Below are 18,573 nucleotides of genomic sequence, written 5' to 3' on the forward strand. Positions count from 1 at the left end.
CCTGCTCTCTTGCACCGGTCTCCCCCCCGTGTCCTGAGCTCCTTTGAGGACAGGGCTCTGTCTTGGTCATCTCTGCATCCCTGGCTCTGCGCGTGGGGCCTGGTACACAGCAGCTACTCGATAAGCAGGGGCCAAATGAATGAACATGTGGGTAAGTTGATCAGGGCGGTGACTCACTGGTGGCATTTCAGAGAGGGGGCTGGGTTAGGGTGTGGGAGCCACCTGGGTGCCCCACACATCTGGAGGGCGCTGCCTAGGGTGTTAGAATCCAGAACCACTAGAATGTAAGCCCCGGTGGGCAGGGGCTCACCAGTGCCTGGAGCTGCACCTGGGACCCTGGAGGAACTGAATCAATATTGTGAGAAGTACAAGTAGAGGAAGGTTACCACAGTCAAGCTCTTCTCTAACACCCCACAGGGTCACTAGAGCCAGCTGTGCTCGCATCCCTCCATAGACAGGGAGCTCACCACCTCTGCCCCAGGCAGCAGCTCTTCCCCTTTAGACAGCACTGCCTGCTGGGAAGTGCTTTCGCCTTTCCCCAGCCTTGGCAGAACCAGCTCGCCCCCTCCCTGCTCTGAGAGAGCCCTGTGGCACACCCAACCCTCGGGGATGTCTGTCCAGTGTGGCAACCTCAAGTGTCCTGAGGGTGAGGGTCCAGCCCCCCCTGCCCCCCCTCCCCCGCCCAGTGCCCACTGTTCCCTGTCTGGCCCTCCTGCCCTCAGCTGGGAAGGTGATGAAGGTGAAGGGCCAGGATTGGGTCAAAGATGGCAGAAGTGGTCACAGAGCGAGGACAGGGCCCCACTCATGAGGTGGATCACGACTTTTATTCTCTCATCGGAGTGGTTCATGCTCCCGCGCCCCGACAACCACTGGTTCCCCTCAGTGAGGGGGGCGCCGAGGACAGAGGGGGCGGGAGTGACTAAGGTCACACAGTCAGCGGTGGCAGTGGCAGGAGAGGCTCTCAGGCCCCATGACTCCCAGACCAGTGCTCCTCCCATGAGCCCTGGCTGCCCCTTCCTGGGCCAGTGAGGTGGCAGAGGTGGAGGTCAGCTCCCAGGCTGACCCGGGGCTGGGACGTCCTGACATTCCCGCAAGGCCGCCTCCACAGCTGCCCAGCCAGCGCCTCCTCTGTGCGGTCTCACACCGGGCCCTGCACACTCCCAGAGGCGGGCTCTCCCTTCACCAGGGGCCACTCCGTCCTGACGCCATGGAGGTGTGCACGCTCCCCTCCCCTGGGGACCCCCCGGAGCTCCTGCTCGCCCACTCAGACTGGCAGCGGGGCAGAGGCAACCCCATATGCTGCTTCCTTCAGGAACTTCCCTCCAGGGGCTCCCCCAGGACCTGATGAGGGGGTGAGAAGTGCCTCTGAGAAGCCTGCTGGAGGGAGGAATCCTCCCCCAGGCGGGGGCCTCCCGGGAGACAGAGCCGCCTGTCAGTTGCTGGGAAGTCAGCTCAGCTCTCACGGTGCTCACGGTGCTGCCGCAGAGAGAGGGTCTCAGGGTGCGGGGCCCCGCTGGGCTGCCCCTTGGCCCCCTGGGAACCCCGCTCAGGGTCTCGCTGGGAAGCCTTGGCTGAGACTCTGCCATGAGATTCTGTGTCACTCATCGCCGTGGCCGCTGCCTCCAGGCAGCCTTCCTGGTAACCACACCCACACGCTCTCCCTTCTGGGCCTCTTGGTTATACCACCGGTCCTGCCTGAGTGCGGCTGCCGGGGATGCTCTGCGCCATGTTCTTGAGGAGTCCCGCCTGCGCCTCCCCTGAAGTGGACACCCCGAGGGTGGAGCCCACTCTGCTCTCGGCTCCCCCGCAGCCTTCAGTCCAGAGTCCCCTCCAGCTCAGTGAACACGTGCAGGCATCTCCAGCTGGAAGCTCCTTAGGGAGACCTGGTGCAATCCCGTCCGCCTGCCTGGAGGAAGCAGTTCGAGAGGAGGGAGGCAGCCAGGGGCTGAGGCTCCCCTCACCGGGTGGAATGGTGGGGAGCAAAGAGCCAGAGGGGCCAAGACATTCCTCAGTTTTCCCAGAACCAGAGGAGGAGTGAGGCCTGATGGCACCCAGTGCCTGCCGTGAGGCCTGATGGCTTTTCAGAGTGCAAGGAGACATTCACAGGAGAGGAAACTGAGGCCCAGAGAGAGGATGGGGGGCTGGTTTCTCTTCGCCCGCTTCCTCAGGCCTCTCCTGGCAGCAGTTGGGTGCTGAGGGACTTCATTGCCATTCGGGGGCCCTCAGCTGTTCCCACCCACCTTCCTGAGCTCCTCCTCCCCATTCTGTCAGCTCCAAGTAATGGGGGAGGGGAGGATGTCTGCAGGCCAGGAAAGGGTGCCCTGGACTGGGAGGTGGGTCTCCAGGTTCCATAGTCATGGGGTTCCGGGGTGCCTGGCCCAGCACCCCCACCCAGGAGCTCAGTGCTTGCTGGCAATCTTCTTCTTCCGAGCAGAGACCAGGTCGTAGAAGGGGACACGGGTGATGCTGGCCCTGGAAGGGGAGCAGGGGAAAGAGTTGGGGGCTGAGCTAGCACCAAGGGGTCCTATCTCCCAGGGCTTGTTATAGGGGCGTAGGTTTCGCAGGGAAAGGCCAGATGACCCCAACCAGGACCCAGGACCAGGCGGGTGTGTCTGGCCTCGCTGGCCTAACCCAGAGGCCCATGATCAGGGCTGGAAAGAGGAGACTGAGAACTGAAAGCCTGGGGAAATCTGCCCCCCAAATGTCCCTGCGCCCCTCTTCTGGCTCCATCAGACTCTCGGAAGGAGGTGGAGAGATCCTGGATGGAGTGAGACCTGCTTGCTGGCCTGGCTCTGTCCCTCACTGGCAGTGTGGCCCTGGGCAAGTCCCTCCCCTCGCTGGGCCTCAGTTTCCTCATCTGTACAACGGAGGTGAGAATGAATTTGAACTGGCAGCCTAACAGAGCTGCTGCAACGCTTGAGGGAAAAGACGCTTCAAGCTCCTGGGACACGACCCCGGTCCGGAGATGGCGCTGTGTCTTCCTCTGGCCCTTGCCCGCACCTCCCCAAGGCTCAGAGTCAAGGTTGTTCTCCTGCCCCTCACCTGCCCCTGCCTCTCCATGGCCTCCCTCCATTGCCCCTGCGCTGTAGCCTTTCTCACCTGGCCACACCCCTTCTCTATTTACCAGCCTGTGGCTCCCCAGGGCCCCCGAGAAATCCAAGCTCGTTGCCATGGCAGCCAAGGCCTTGCCATCCTCTGCAGCCTCGTCTCTTACTGCTCAGCGTCCACAGTGCCCTGTCCCCGCACAGTCAGGCCCCACGCTGCCCAGTACCAGCCACCAGGACTGTGCCACACACTGCCTGCTCTCTCATCTTTGCCCACATGGGTCCTCTCACCTGGAACACCTGTCCCTCTCTCTCTACCAGGTGGATCCTGACACTAACTACAGCGCCATCCCGAACACTGACCCATGTCAGGTGCTGGGCAAAGAGCTTTACATGCGACCCCTCCTCGGCCCCTCCCACCAGCCCCAGGGAGCTGGTGCTGCACTCCCCTGTGTCCTGGCGCCTGGCACTGAGCTGGCACAGAGAGGGGCTCACAGAATACGGGTGGGAGGGAGTTGCATGCCAGAAGCAGGAGGGAGATTCTGGAGTTGTCCTCCTTTGCAGACAGGAAAGCAGGCCCGAGAGAAGCAGGGGCTTCTGGGAAGTGACAGGAAGCCCATCCCTAGCAGCTGGGCATCCCTTACCGTATGGCCTCGATCCATTGGTCCCGCTCCTCGGCGCTGGAGGCCGAGATCCGGTAAGACTGATGCTTGCCCTCCACCACCTTGCCGTCACCATCCGTCTTGCAGGCTTTTATCTTCTGGCCCCGGCAACTGGGGTTGTAGAGCTCCAGGCAGAACTGTGGGGAGGTAGCCAGGTGAGGGCAGGGCAGGGCAGGGCAGGGCTGGGAGGAGACGGGGCTGGCTGGACTCTCCAGGAGGTCAGAGAGGACTAGACTCTTGGGTAGGACGCGCTTGAAAAGCAGCAGCACACACCCGGCCCAGGCCTGCTTCCTGAGAGGTGGAGGGGCAGGCGGGAGGGTCCACGGCCCCAGGAGGGAGAAGGAGGCAGCCCTGAGCCCCTCCCCACTCTGCCCCCCGAAGGTGGGCGGGGTCTGGCCTAGCCTGCTGGAGAACCCAGCCCAACCGCCCTCTCCTCCCACCGGGTTTCAGAAAGGCCCCCAGCTGTTCCAGCCCCCCAGGTCCCCACTCCGACACCTACCGGCTTCTTGGGGTCGTCCACCTTCTGCACCGACAGGTTCTCAAGGGGTATGATTCCTCGAGGCTCCTTGTCCTGCAGGGGAACCAGAGGGGGGTCATGATCAGCAACTGGAGCCTTGAGGTGTGGACAGGGGAGTGAGCTTGTGGGGCTCCCTAAAACCAAGAGGAGTACCCCTATCTTCCCAGACTCCGTCCAGCCCTGGAGGGGGAGCAGCACAGAGAGGGAGCCCTGGCTGGGAGTTCGGAGACCCAACTTTAATCCCTTGGCCCTTGGCCCAGCCCCTCCGCCTCTTCGTAGCTCAGTTTTCCTCATCCGTAAAATGGGTGCAGAGCTGGATTGTGTGATCTCAAAGGGCCCCAGCTCTGTGAGGCGACTGCTTAGTGGAGGTGCAGCGGGGGTGCGGGGCCGGGGCAGGGCAGGCTCACAGTGGTGAACTCGAAGTAGTAGAGGCAGCTGTCGGTCAGGATGAACCAGCGCCGCTTCCACGTCTTCACGCGGCCTCCTGCAAGAGGCCAAAGCCGAAGTCAGTCGTCGTCGTCCTCCTCCTCCTCCTTCTCCTCCCCCTCCTCCTCCCCCTCCTCCTCTCTCCTCCTCCTCCTTCCCCCTCCTCCTCCTCCTCCTCCTCCTCCTCCTCCTCCTCCTCCTCCTCCTCCCCCTCCTCCTCTCTCTCCTCCTCCTCCTCCCCCTCCTCCTCCTCCTCCCCCTCCCCCTCCTCCTCCTCCTCCTCCTCCTTCTCCTCCTCCTCCTCCTCCGGGCTGCGACGCTTCCCCACGGAAGAGCAGGGCCTTGGATGCTCTGCCCCACCTGAGCCCCTAGCTCCCAGCCGCCGCACTTCCCCCAGATCCATTCCTTCCTTTCTCGGAAATCTTAGCGGCTCCGTCACCCCAGCGTTTCCCTGAGCTGCCGGGCCCAGCATGCGAGGCTCCTCCATGATCAGACTCCGGACAGTGCCTGGCCACTCCCTGGGCTGCCTGCCGCCCTCCCCGCTCGGCCCGTCCTTGGCCTGCTTCCTGCCTGGCACCGGGCTAAGCCTTTCATCTTTCATTTGCCAGGCACCATTCTAGAGGGTTTTAAATAATATTCACTTATTGATTCCACCTGTGAGGGGGAGATCGTCATTAACCCCATTTACAGATGAGGAGACCAAGTCGTCTGCTCAAAATCCTGCTGCAGAGCTGAGATTCGAACCCCGCAGTGGCGGAGCTTCGAAGGCAAGCGCTTGGCCATTTTGCTACACAGTCAAGCCTCCCAGTGAGTATTCTCCCCATTTCACAGCTGCGGAAGCTGAGGCTGAGCAACCAGACCATCAGCACCCAGGGGAGGAGCGGGGATCTGAGGCCTAAAACAGTCGGTTGGGCACCAAAGGAGGCCGCGTGGGCTGTGGAAGGATAGGTGGGACGTGGGCGTGGACAGGCACCCCAGGCCCTGGTCCCTGCGCCAGCACGAGGTGCTGTCCTCGCCTGCCTCAGAAGGCCACTGTGCCTGGCTAAGCGGTCCCTGCTGGAGGCGTCCAGGAGTGGGAGTGGGGCCGGGGCTGGGCCCGGCAGCTCCCCTACCCGGCTCTGCAGCTGCCGCCCACACCACCGCAGCACCCACCAGGGCTCCTCTCTGCAGGTCTAGGCCCTCATGTTGGGGGAGGCTCCCTGAGCCACTTCCTGTCACCCTCAGGGACACCCAGCCCTCTGCCCACCAAGATCTGCCATTTGCTGCTTGTGGCCTCCGGCAGGAGCCCTCACTTCCTGGAGCCTCAGCTTCCTCAGTGGCCCTCGGGAAGGGAGACAGGACTGCAGTTGAAGAGTTTGTGGATCTGTCAGCGTTTGCTCCCCTTCCTGCTTGTCCTTCCCCTCCCCCACCATCCCCTTCACTCCCAGGACAGACAGGTGGAGAGATGGGGCAGGCAGACGGCTGCACCGGGGTCAGGAGGTCTGGGACCTGCTCGACTCCACCCTGAGGTTGCATGTCAACTGTGTGTGTCAGCATGTGCCCCAGTGTGCCTGCGTGTGTGCCTGTGTGTGTCAGCATGTACCCCAGTGTGCCTCTGTGTGTGCCTGTGTCAGCATGTGCCCCAGTATGCCTGTGTGTGTGCATGTGTCAGCATGTGCCCCAGTGTGCCTGAGTGTGTACCTGTGTGTGTTAGCCCTGTGCCCAGTGTGCCTGAGTGTGTGCCTGTGTGTGTCAGCATGTGCCCCAGTGTGCCTGAGTGTGTACCTGTGTCAGTCATGTGCCCCAGTGTGCCTGAGTATGTGCCTGCGTGTGTCAGCATGTACCCCAGTGTGCCTCTGTGTGTGCCTGCGTGTGTCAGCATGTACCCCAGTGTGCCTCTGTGTGTGTGCGTGTGTCTGCATGTACCCCAGTGTGCCTGAGTGTGTGCCTATCTGTGTCAGCATGTACCCCAGTGTGCCTGAGTGTGTGCCTATCTGTGTCAGCCATGTGCCCAGCGTGCCTGAGTGTGTGCCTGCGTGTGCCAGTGTGCCTGAGTGCGCGTGCGCCTCACCCAGCTTGAGCAGCCAGCCCTCGCGGTCAGGGTTGAAGAAGGTGTGAGTGAGGTCATTGCCGTCGTCCTCAGGGATGGAGAAGGGCTCACTCTTGATGCTGTCGAAGAGGTTCTGGCCCGAGAGAAGGGAGGGAAAGGCCTGGCTGTGACGTCCATCCCAGGCTGGGCCTGGCCTGGCCTGTGTGGCCTCGGGCAGCTCATTGGACCTTGAGGCAAACTCTCCTTTCCTATTAGCTCATCGTGAGTCCCTGGCCTCTTTGGGGAAACTCTCCCAGGTTCCCCCAGAACCTATGGTGCTCCCCGCCCCACCCCCATGCCATGCCTCCCCCTGCACAGAGCGAGAGGAGGTCAGCGTCTCAGATACTGGGCAGACGGCTGCACACGTGGCCGCCACGCTATCAGTATTCCAGCTTCAGCTTGCTTGCTGGCCTTGACCTTCCCAAATAGGGGAGCTCCTCCAGGGCAGGCCTGGGTGTCACACCCCCAGCTTCTCCAGGGCCTGGCCTAAAGCAGGTTGGCAACTGTTTGCTGACTGAATGGATGCTGCTCCCCATCCCCACACCCCGCCCAGAATTCCAGCCAGTGGCATGAGGGCATGGTAGGACAAGAGCACTGGGCCATCTGGGTTAAAATCCCAGCCCAGTCACTCAATGGCTGTGTGGCCCTGGGCATGTCCCTCAACCTCTCTGAGCTGCTGTGTCCTTATCCAATAAGTGGAGAGAACAAGGCTGACTGGCCAGGGCTCTGGGGGAAGTCAGTAGACTACACAGGGTCAGAGCCCCCTCTCCAGTCACAGAAGGTGACGAGGAGGGAGGAGTACAGCCCCTGCCTGCACGCCCACCGCCAAGTGCTTACAGGTCAGATGAGCAAGTCCAAGACTGTCACCCTGTGACGTGGTAAAGACAAGGACACTCAGTGGCTGGGACTTGCACACCCACCCACATGTTCACCTGTGCATGCATGTTTTGCATACACACACAGAGAAACACACACAGAGAAGCAGACACACACACACACATAGAAACACACACACATAAACACACACACAGAAATAGATAGATAAACACATGCACACATAGAAACACACACATAGAAACACAGACACATAAAAACACACACATAGAAACACACAGAAACAGACACATAAACACATGCACATAGAAACATACATAGAAACAGACACATAAAACACATACACATAGAAACACACATAGATACACACACACACAGAAATGCAGACAGATACAGACACACACCACATAGATGCACCCTCTGGGGCATAGCAGCCAAGGGCAGGGCCTCCTTGGGCAATACCCCCTGCTTAGGCGCAGCAGCAGGGACTTCCCTGGATGGGGGGACACAGAGGAGCCCCGGGGAATTGTGGCTGGTCCGGCTAAAGGAGACACTCAGGTGAGATGCTGACCTTGGCTCCCAAAGGCAAAGGCCCTGTTCTGGGTGGGCTCTGACTGTTGCGGGGGGGGGTCCCCAGAAAGCAGATTTCAGTTCTCCGTGGAGGACTCTCTAGCCGTCAGAGCTGCTGAAACATGGAAGGAGCAGCCGGGAGGGGAATGAGCGCCCGTCACTGGAGGTGCCAGCAGGACTCAGACCGCCCTCCGGCGCGTGTGGGTGTTGGTGATGGGTCATCCTTGTGTTTTGGACCCTCCGGGCCCTTCATTTGGCAATAGCCCGCCCAGACTCCCAAGTGTTTGGGAAAACATCCCAAGCTGTTTGTTTCTGCTTATGGAAACCAGACGCGGTGCTGGCTCTCCATCTCCGAGATAATTAAATCTTTCCCTTCTGCCGCGTTGGTGCGCTGCTGCTCAGATGGCTGCCTCCACATTTTAAATGAAAAATCTAACAAGTGCTGCCTGATTCCCCCAAAGTTTTAGAAATGGTGTTTGCGTAGGAAAGGTCTTTCTGGCCTGACGCTGGGGGAGGGGCAGGCCGGAAGCAGGTTTTCCTGGGCTCGCAGTCCCTGGGCTCAGCCTGGCTCGGGGGTGGGGGGGCGGGAGACGTGGGGAAGGCAGGGGCCCTTGCTCTGTTTGGAGCCCCTGCAGCCCCCAGAGCAGCCACGAAGGCCCGCTGCTTCGCCCAGCCGGGCCCTGCCTGGCCCTGGAACTCCCGGGTGGCTCCGGCTGGTTCAACAAGGGCTGCAGCGGGAAGGCCTGTCAGCGGAGCTGTCCGCACAGACAAATATTTGGAAGCCGGAGGCGGCAGGCGGGGGAGCCTCCTCAACAGCCCGTGGGGGCCCTGGCAGCTTCTGCGGGCGGCATATCTGCCTGCACATTCTGCCCCCACGAGGAAAACCACTCAGCTCCCCCCATTTCCTGTACCTTCTAAACACCAGCCTCCCACCCCCCAACCAAACACCCCGCTCCTGCCACCACCAAACCGCTGGCCAGGCTGACTTCGCCTGCGTGGGCCCATCAGACACTGGCCTCTGTCCCTTTCCACGCCCCGTGTCCCTCTGGGGACCCACCCCACCCCAAACACACTTTCTGTCTAGATTGCCCAGGGGTATTGACACCTACTGCCCCACCCCAGGCTCCAGGGCAGGGTGTGAACGGGTCCCTTCTGGCTCATCGGAGCGGCTCATCCTGCTGGTCTCAGTGACTGGTTCAGGGAGGGACAGATGACTTAAGCCAGCCAATCAGCCTGAATTCTGGGACTTGACTTTAAACTGTTAGGCAAAATGGGAGCCTGGAGCTGCCCAGCCATCCCGGCCACAGCCTGGGGAGGGCCCATTTGAGAGGAAAGTTGGCATGGAGGAGGGTGATTGACAGCACGAGAGGCGGGTCCGAGTCCTGACCTCTCTGAGCACCTGGATCTAGCCAAGCCTGAAGCCGTTGATCTGAAGACAAATTGATGCCTGATCTTTTCTGTTACAGGAGCTGAGGTTCCTCTAGCCAGGAAGCGACTGTCAGCAGGGACACAGCCAAGTCCTCTGTCCCTACGTGCCCCTGGTCTCTGCAGAGGGAAGGGCTCTGGGATCACACAGACATGGGTTCGAATCTGAACTGCTCACAAACTATGAAACCCCTCCCTGACCAGCTACCCCTCCTGGACTCAGTTTCCTCCACTGTAAACTGGGGATGGTTTCCGCCGGCTGGGACAGCGGGTCAGAGTCCTAAGGTGGCCGGAGACTTAATGAGAACGTGGAGTCCCTGGAACCGGGCTCAGACACGTCAGTTCTGATGGGGTCACTTGGACTCCACAGTAGAGATGCCCTGAGCTGGGAGGCTGTTCCCCTGCCCGGCCTCAGTTTCTCCACCTGTAACCCTCCTCCTTCTCCTCTTCCACCCTCGCTCCCCCTCTGGGCAGCGCTCTCAAGGTAAGTGGTTCCTCTCTCATCTCTCCAGCGCCTGCCAAGTGCCAGGGACTCGAAGTGCATTATCTCTGCTTCTAGGAGAAGGACGTGAGATCAGTGCCATCAGCCCACTTTGTAGATGAGGAAACTGAGGCCCAGACTCAAGGTCATACAGCCATAAAGGCAGCGCTGGGATTTGATCTTCCACCCCGAGTCCACACCCCGTACCTTTGCCCCGAGTCTCTTAGGTACTGTGCCCTGTCCCATCACGAGGGCCGGGGAAGACCTGTTCAACCCACCTGTCCCTCAACCCCACCCCCCTGCGCCCCCCTCGGAAGCCTTTCCCAGCTGCGCACCCTCACGGTCCGAAAGCCCTCGGGTTGGCCTCTCTTTAGGAGATGCACCTGCAGCACTTTAATTCCAGCATCAGGCTCTTCAAAGCACTACGGGTCCTCGGCAGGGACGGGCTGGAGTAGCTTCATGAGGAATCCTTCCGAAAGGGGCAACTTGGAATATCCAGAGGTACTTAAAGCTGAGTCCTGGCTTTACATACGAGGAAGTGAAGGCCCGGAGAGAAGGTGAGGAGATACCTCTCTCCGCCCTCCACCCCCCGGCCATCCCCAGCAGCCACCTGTGGAGGCCTCGGAGAGCAAGGACCAGGCCTGTGTGGGCCTCTGTGTGCCCCGGGACGGGTCTGGACTCATTAGCGCCTCCAACTGTACCAGGTGCTTTGCTAAATGCCTGACCTTCCTACACGAATCCTGTGAGCTGGGAGCTCAGGGAGGTCAAGCTACTTAGCTAATGTCACAGACCAGGACACGGGGGTGGGGGGGACCAGGACTTGGGTGTGGCTTGACCTCTCTGACTCTGCTCCGTCCCTGCCTCTCTCAGCGGCCAAGGGGGAGGTGAACCCTTCCCAGACCTCGCAGGCAGAGTTTGAGGCGAAACTGAGATAACAGACCAGCAAGCCCTGCCAGGAGGAAGTTACAAGCTCAAAACTGAGGACAGATCCCGGAGGGAGGTGCTGGGAAAGGCTCCCTGGGGGCTGACGCTACCATGTGGCTCCGGGGAGATGGGCAGGACGGGCTTGTCATTAACTCATTCGCTGCCAGCCGCCGTGCCCAGCTTCCTGCCGGGAGTGCCATGATGGGATGGGTCAACAGTTCTCAAGTGCCTTTTATGTTTGAGGCATTTTACTAAGTGCCGGGTGTTAACATTATTATCCATTCTTCTTCCGAGTGGCATAAGCCACCATTTAGATCCTGCGCTCGGTCCCTGCGTGGCTATGCCCTTCGCATTTAAAACACTGGTTCTCAGAGCAGCTCCGTGACAGCGCCATTATCCCTGCTGTTTGAGGGCCTGGTGGCTGGGAGAGGCTGAGTCATTCCCAAGGTCACGCGGCAGGCAGACGGGGGAGATGAGGTTTGACCAGAGCTCCCACCACAATCAGTTTTCTCTTCTGGGACAAAGAAGCGTGGGGGGCTCAGTAAGGGCCCTTCTCAGACAAGGAGGGGCACCAGCAGCATTCCGGACCCAGGCCCCCCAGGCTTCCGCAGGAGGTACCCGGTGCTAAGCTGGGAGTGTGGGCTTCTCACTTTCTCTCCCCCTCCCCCACCCCCCAACCTGCTGGGCTCTGGCCTGGAGGGGCTGGAGCTCATGGCGCCCTGGGCAGGTCCAGTCCTAGAAATGAGCTGTCCATCCATCTGTGCTGCGCCAGGCTCTGAATCTCACGCCAGTGTTTGCTGAACTGCCCCGACTCCCCGGTGCCCACAGAAAACAGGCCAACTCCCGAGGCGGCCACTCAAAGCCCTGGACACTCTGGCCCCACCTTGCCACCCATCACTGTCCATAGGCACCCACACCCACCCTGCCAATCTGGACTCCCCTCCCTGCCCCAACCAGGCCAGGCCGGGTTCTGGCCACTTCCTCTTTTGGAAGTGACCTTTCTCGGCTTCTCCTCCGGGGAAACTCCTGTTCAATCTGCAAGGCCCAGTTCAAAAGTCACCTCCTCTGTGGAGCCTTCTAGGATGACACCCTGCCCCTGGCCCCCAGGAGAGGGCGGTAGTGTGCTCTGTGTCTCCGTGGCTGTGTTCCCATGGTGAGCACAGCAGGAGTCACCCAGGGCTGTACCTCACCGGGCCGGGTGCAGGGTGGCAGGGTGGGTGCTGTGTGACGAGGAGACGGGAGCCCTGGGTTCTGCTCAGCTCTTGAGCTGACGGGCAGCCTGCGGGAGACCTCAGTTTCCTCCCTTCTGAAGCGGGGAGAGCGTGAGGGTTTTCAGCTCTGACGCACTAAGAACCTAAGAATCTGGGATTCCAAGAAATAGACAGGCTGTGGGAGGCACCTTTCTGGAAGGTGTGAATGATGGATGCCAGAGGCCCTCAAAGCTTGAGGCCTGGCAGGACCTCCTGAGGGGTCTATCTCTGACCATGCTTCTTAAGCGAGGGGCCACGTGGGAGGGGCACCCGGGACCAGCCTCCTGGGGGGGTCCATCTCCAGACAGTCGCCCACCCGATGGTTCATCTCAGAGGAGCCCCCTCGGGCCGTCCATCAGGGCCTGGGCTGGCGAGGCCACGCCCCCTTACCCGCAGCTGGTCCTCGGGCAGGTCGCTGCCGTCATTGATGCCGCGGTTCATGGACACGAAGCGCTCAAAGGGCGGCTTGTCCCGGACGTTGGGGTTGTGGAGGCTGGTGTTGAGCATGATGATGGAGAAGGACAGGACGTAGCAGGTGTCTGCGGGCCGGACGGCGGGTCAGAGTCCTGGCCCTGGCCCTGGCCGCTCTGCCCCGACTCCTCCTCGGGTCAAGGTCAGCCTCTCCAGGGCCCAAGGCCCCCATCCTCCTGGCTTGGCATTCGAGGCCGGGGCTCACCTTCCACTCCTGCTGGACTCCCTCCTCCAAAGCGACTCCCGCGGTCACGGCCAGGCGCCCGCGGTGCCTTCCCACCCTGCTCTTTTGCTCTTGTGGGACCCCTGCCAGGCGTACCCTCCCCTCCCCGTTTCTACCCAGGCAAGTCCTCCTCTCAGCTCCAGTGCTCCGCCCCACCGAGCCCGCCAGCCCCTCTGCCCACTCTGTTCTCTGCCGCCCTGGGTCTCGGAGAGCACTTATTGTTGGCACCACTGTTCAGGGCTTAGTCAGTGCTGCTTGGTAATCCGGCTGCATCGGGGGCTCCTGTTCTCAGATCCAGATGTTCACGTGCGAGGCAGCGAGGCTGCGCGCTGGGCGGAGCATTTGGGAGGGAGGTGACTGCTGCTCTGTGGTGTGTGTCCGGAGCCAGGGAAGTCCAGCTGTGTCCTGCCCAGGGCCTTTGCTCGAACTAGAACTCCTGCTCAAAACGCCCTTTATCCCCTGGACCTTCTGGGGAACTCTTATTCATCCTTCAAAACCCCATTCAGACCCCACTGCCTCTGGGAAGCCATCCTGGACATGCGGACTCCACAGTCCCCGCCCTCAGACAGGTGTGCTGCTGCCTAGCACCCTGTGCCCCCGTTTCCTGCCTCCTCCCCCAAGGAGCATGCCCAGAGGCAGCTCTGCCCAACAAGCGCCCAACAGAGGGGCTGGCGCAGAGTTGATGCTCAGTGAGGGCTTGGAATGATCTGGGCCCCCAGAGTCTGGGTACTTGGGAGAAACCAGAGGGGCTGGGGCAAGCATGGTGCTTTGGGAGGAAGCTCTGTGCCTGGCGATGCTTAAGGGGTTCCGGGGCCCCAGGTCCCGCCCCCACTGGCACCTGTGGACTGGAAGACGCCTGGGTTGCAGAGGCAGTAGCGAGTGGCGAACGTCTCCATCATCCGGTCAATCTTCTGGGCCTCGCCCGGCAGCCGGAAGCTCCAGAGGAACTGCCTGGGGGAGGAACAGGGCTTGGGTGGGGGCTCTCGGGGGACCCTGGACAAGCCACTCTGCCTCTCCCAGGCTTAGTCTCTTTATCCTGTAAATGTCAGCTAAGCTCTGCAAGCACCAGCATGCGGGAGGTTTCCAAGAAATGCCTTTGTTTTCCCTCCCAGATTACAGAGCTGAGTTTGTGCTGCCCTCTGCCCGTCTGAGTCCTCGCACCTTTTGTGGCCCAGTACACCTCAGCCATCGCGGGACTGTCTGCCTGTCCGGGTCCTTCAGCTCTGCCTGCCTGGCCATCAGGTACTACGATCTGACTGTGGGCCCTGGGCCAGCCCCGGGCACCCAGGACCTGCTCCATAAGGCTTGTTGAATGAGTGAATGCGTGAGCGAGTGAACATTGGAAACTAGCCCTCTCTCTCAAAGAGCATGGCAGGCCACATTGCCTGGATAGTGGTGGCTCCTTTCTTCTCTGCCTTGAAGACTCCTATTCATCCCTTAAAGCCCAGCTCAAATGCCCCCTTTGGGGAGCTAATTTTCTAAGATTTCCTCAACACTTACTGTGGGTCCAATTCTAAGCACTTTCTCATTTAGTTCTCACAACTGTATGAGGTTGGTACTATAATTATCCCCATTTTACAGATGAAGAAACAGGCACAGCGAGGTTTTTGGTGACTTGCCCAAAGCCACACAGGGGGTGAGTGGCAGAACTGAGATATGAACTGGGCAGTCTGGCTCCAGAGTTTGTGCTCCTAACAGATATACTATAATGCAGGCGTCCTCAAACTACGGCCCTCGGGCCACATGTGGGTGTTTTTGCCATTTTGTTTTTTTACTTCAAAATAAGATATGTACAGTGTGCATAGGAATTTGTTCATAGTTCTTTTTAAACTATAGTCCGGCCCTCCAACAGTCTGAGGGACAGTGAACTGGCCCCCTGTTTAAAAAGTTTAAGAACCCCTGCTATAATGCCTCTGTAATTGTAAAAATAAAAGTAGGCACAATAATATTCTATTAGAAAACTAGAGGCCTGGTGCACAAATTTGTGCACAGGTGGGGTCTGCTGGCCTGCTCAGATTGGGCTGGAGGGAGGGGCTGCAGGCGGTTGGTCAGCTGGCCCTGCCCCCAATCAGGGTGTGTGTGGGCAATCGGGGGTGGGGCCGGCCAGGGGGAGGGGCCTCTAGCAGTTGGCCAGCCCCACCCGCTGGTCGAACTCCCAGTTGAGGGGACAATTTGCATATTAGTCTTTCATTATATAGGATAATAAATAATAATGCAAGACATGCTAAGCTGTATTAATAAAATAAATAAAACAAGCACTATTCTGAAAACTAGTGGGAATGGCAGTAATAACCGCAATAACGATCACAATGATTAAATGTTATTATAGTAATGCTGTAGCATAATAATACCAGCAGTAGCAGCAGAAACGAGCCAGGTGCTATTCCAGGTGGTCCACGCCAATTGTCTCACCAACCTCAGCTGCATGAGGCGGGCACTGACTGCCATTCATTTTGGCTCCTGACACTTTGTGTGCCATTAGCCATGTGGCTCGTGATGCGCCCAGCAGCCCCCACCCTGGCTGTGCCACCATCCAGGGCAGGCCCCGGACCACTCACCTGAGGGCCTGGACGAGGTTGAGGTTGGCGAACTCGTGGCAGTCCACAAAGGCCTGGAGGACCTGCAGGTTGATGGGGTCCCTGGGGAGGGGGCGGGAGGGAGAGTGGGATGCACTGGGGAACTTTCTGGCACGTACCGCCTGGAGGGGATTGAGGTGGGGGAGGGACAAGAGGGGCAGATGTCCTCCTTCTGGGTCCAGCCTCTATCTGGCCTGCTCACATCTGTCTGACCCCACATCACCCCCTCCCACGGGCACACCGTGCCCTCCCACACCTGAACAGACCCCCACCACGCCCACAGCTCACCAGCGCTGCTCTCACTCGGGATGCGAGTCTGGCTTTGGAGGGGCTTTCCCTGAGTCAGACCCTTCCTCTGTCACTGTCTGCCTGGCGACACCACTCAAGCCACGTGACCTCCCCCAGCCCCAGCGTCCTATCTGTACAGCGGAGACGACTATGCCGACCCATGTGCCTCCCTCCTCCCGGCTCTTAGACCAGGGGGTGCTGCCCTTCTTGCCACCTGCGTTCCCTGCTCGCTCAGGAGAAATAGGTCCTCTGGGGAGCCTGCGGGGAGGGTGGCCGGCTTGCTGGCCCAGCTCCACCCGGGTCCCTTGCAGTCCCAGCCCCTCAACCCAGCAGCCAGAGGGGTCCTCTCAGACACTCCTCTGCCCAGACCCTCCCGTGGACCCCCACCTTGTCACCTGCTACTTCCTCCCTCCTTCCTTTGCTCTCTTCCAGTCTCACCAGCCTGCTGTTCCTTGTGCATGCTTCTGCCCCAGGGCCTTTGCACATGCTGTTCCCGCTGCCTGGAATGCTCTTCCCCTAGATGTCTACCCTGCTCTCCCCCTTTAAGTTTCAGTCGAACTTCACCTCTCCACGAGACATTCCTGTCCGCGCCCTGTGGTCCCTAGCGCCCTCTCACCTCCCGTCCCTGCTTTATTTGGATTCCAAAGAATTTATAATTGTCTAACAGGTTTTACATATTTGGGAACCTGTCTTCCTCACTGGAATCTGTCCTTCCCGAGGGCAGGAGTTTTGTCTGTCTTGATCACTGGTGTAAATCCGGGGCTTAGAACAGTGCCTGGCATAGGATAGATACTAACAAATGTCTACTTGTTGGATGCATGAAGGGAGGGAGGGAGGGAGGAAGGAAGGAAGGAAGGAAGGAAGGAAGGAAGGAAGGAAGGAAGGAAGGAAGGAAGGAAGGAAGGAAAGGATCTGGGGGGAAGGAACAGCCTCCTCGAGCTGCAGGCGTTATCACTTTTCTGACATAATTCACACCCTCACTCACCTGCACATACACAGCTACACTAACCTGCACATACACACCTACACACCCCCGTTCCCTGCCTCCCTAAGGCCCCGCCCCCTTACCTCTCCCCCAAGTAGGTACCGATGGCCGTCTTGTTGAGACCCTCGCCCTTGTACAGGAAGCGGGCAATGTCCTGGGCGCTGGCGGTCAGCAGCTTGTGCTCGATGAGATACTGGATGCCCTGGAAGCGGCACACAGGCCATGGGCAGCCGGCCTGGGAGGAGGGAGGGAGGGAGCCCGCCGCCCACGCCCGTGGCCTGGCAGTCTGGCATCGGCACAGCCTGTCCTGGGACGCTGTGCCCCTCCTTAACAGAAGCTGCCTTTGTAAGGGGGTGAGTTCCCCATCACTGGAGGCATGCAAAGAGAGAGGGGGTGTCTGCCACGCACCAGGTTCAGGCCGGGTGCTCCCAGGTTCCCCTCAGTCTGACACTCTCTGACGGTAAGCTTCAATGATGATTGATTTAAAATGTTAGGATTCAATGATTCCGCCATTCCTTTTGTCCCCCAAAAGTTCACATTATTTAACAAGAGTGTTTCATTTGTTTTCTTGCAAGTAATCGACGTCCATTGTATAAGAATTAGGAAAACACAACATCAGAGGAGAAGTTGCCCAAGTCCTGCCACTCGGAGGCAGACCGTTACCGTGGCGGTGGCTTTCTCTCCCTTCTATGGAGTGGGAGCGGGCCACGCCTTCCGCACCAAAACCTGCGTTTCTGATTTGCCAACATCACTAACGTCTCTCCCCACGACGCAGGCTCTTGGAGTCTATCATTCTCATTTTAGGAATTTCAGAGTTTGCCCCCTGGTTTTCTGTGGTTCCTTCATGTTCCTTTTGGTGAAAGAGGCTCTGGAAGATGGGGGGCAGTGTGTGGGGGGCTCTGAATGCCAGGCAGAGGGTCCTGGGGACCCCTGAGTGGCTCTTCCCAGGTGCTCGGGCGGGGAGTGTGAGTGTGTGTGTGTGTGTGTGTGTGTGTGTGTGGTCCCTGGTATGGGGCAGAGGGGTCTGAATTCTGGGGCTGTGGGAGGGGGATGGGTGTGTGGGGCTGTGGGAGGGGGATGGGTGTGTGGGGCTGAGGGAGGGGGATGGGTGTGTGGGGCTGTGGGAGGGGGATGGGTGTGTGGGACTGAGGGAGGGGGATGGGGTGTGGGGCTGAGGGAGGGGGATGGGGGGATGGGTGTGTGGGGCTGAGGGAGGGGGTTGGGGGGATGGGGGTGAGGTGCTGTGGGAGGGGGGTGGGGGGATGGGTGTGTGGGGCTGTGGAAGGGGGATGGGTGTGTGAGGCTGAGGGAGGGGGATGGGGGTGAGGTGCTGTGGGAGGGGGATGGGGGGGATGGGTGTGTGGGACTGTGGGAGGGGGATGGGGGGATGGGTGTGTGGGGCTGAGGGAGGGGGGTGGGGGGATGGGGGTGAGGTGCTGTGGGAGGGGGATGGGGGGATGGGTGTGTGGGGCTGAGGGAGGGGGATGGGGGGATGGGTGTGTGGTGCTGTGGGAGGGGGATGGGGGGATGGGTTTGTGGGGCTGTGGGAGGGGGATGGGTGTGTGGGGCTGTGGGAGGGGGATGGGTGTGTGGGGCTGAGGGAGGGGGATGGGGGGATGGGTGTGTGGGGCTGAGGGAGGGGGATGGGGGGATGGGTGTGTGGTGCTGAGGGAGGGGGATGGGGGGATGGGTGTGTGGGGCTGAGGGCCTGTGAGGGGGAGGGGAAGCAGCCTTTGCAGGCTGAGCTGTAAGTTTCCAGGCTCCTGGGCTGCCCTGCCCCCCCTCCGTCCCTGTCAGCTGGCTTCCTCCTGTCTGCGCTCCCACAGGAA

General features: G+C 60.1%; 1 protein-coding gene across 2 annotated transcripts in view; it reads right to left on the reverse strand.

Moving 5' to 3' along the window:
* Nucleotides 1-814: 814 nt before the first annotated feature.
* The window catches only part of CYTH4 (cytohesin 4), a 31,591-nt gene continuing 13,832 nt past the window's right edge, over nucleotides 815-18,573 (reverse strand). The window contains exons 1-10 of one of the 2 annotated variants that reach the window (XM_079773577.1): nucleotides 17,153-17,218; nucleotides 16,828-16,946; nucleotides 15,454-15,534; nucleotides 13,734-13,846; nucleotides 12,592-12,740; nucleotides 6,700-6,811; nucleotides 4,631-4,707; nucleotides 4,206-4,277; nucleotides 3,689-3,843; nucleotides 815-2,472 (exon numbers count right to left, since the gene is read on the reverse strand). In XM_079773577.1, coding sequence (XP_079629703.1) covers nucleotides 2,400-2,472; nucleotides 3,689-3,843; nucleotides 4,206-4,277; nucleotides 4,631-4,707; nucleotides 6,700-6,811; nucleotides 12,592-12,740; nucleotides 13,734-13,794 — 699 coding nt within the window. In that variant the 5' untranslated portion in view covers nucleotides 13,795-13,846; nucleotides 15,454-15,534; nucleotides 16,828-16,946; nucleotides 17,153-17,218 and the 3' untranslated portion in view covers nucleotides 815-2,399. Of the gene's footprint in view, nucleotides 2,473-3,688; nucleotides 3,844-4,205; nucleotides 4,278-4,630; nucleotides 4,708-6,699; nucleotides 6,812-12,591; nucleotides 12,741-13,733; nucleotides 13,847-15,453; nucleotides 15,535-16,827; nucleotides 16,947-17,152; nucleotides 17,219-18,573 lie in introns of those variants that run through there. The other variant, XM_079773576.1, reaches the window with a different exon arrangement.

The sequence above is a fragment of the Cnephaeus nilssonii genome (assembly GCF_951640355.1).
Source record: "Cnephaeus nilssonii genome assembly, chromosome: 6".
Taxonomy (NCBI): domain Eukaryota; kingdom Metazoa; phylum Chordata; class Mammalia; order Chiroptera; family Vespertilionidae; genus Cnephaeus; species Cnephaeus nilssonii.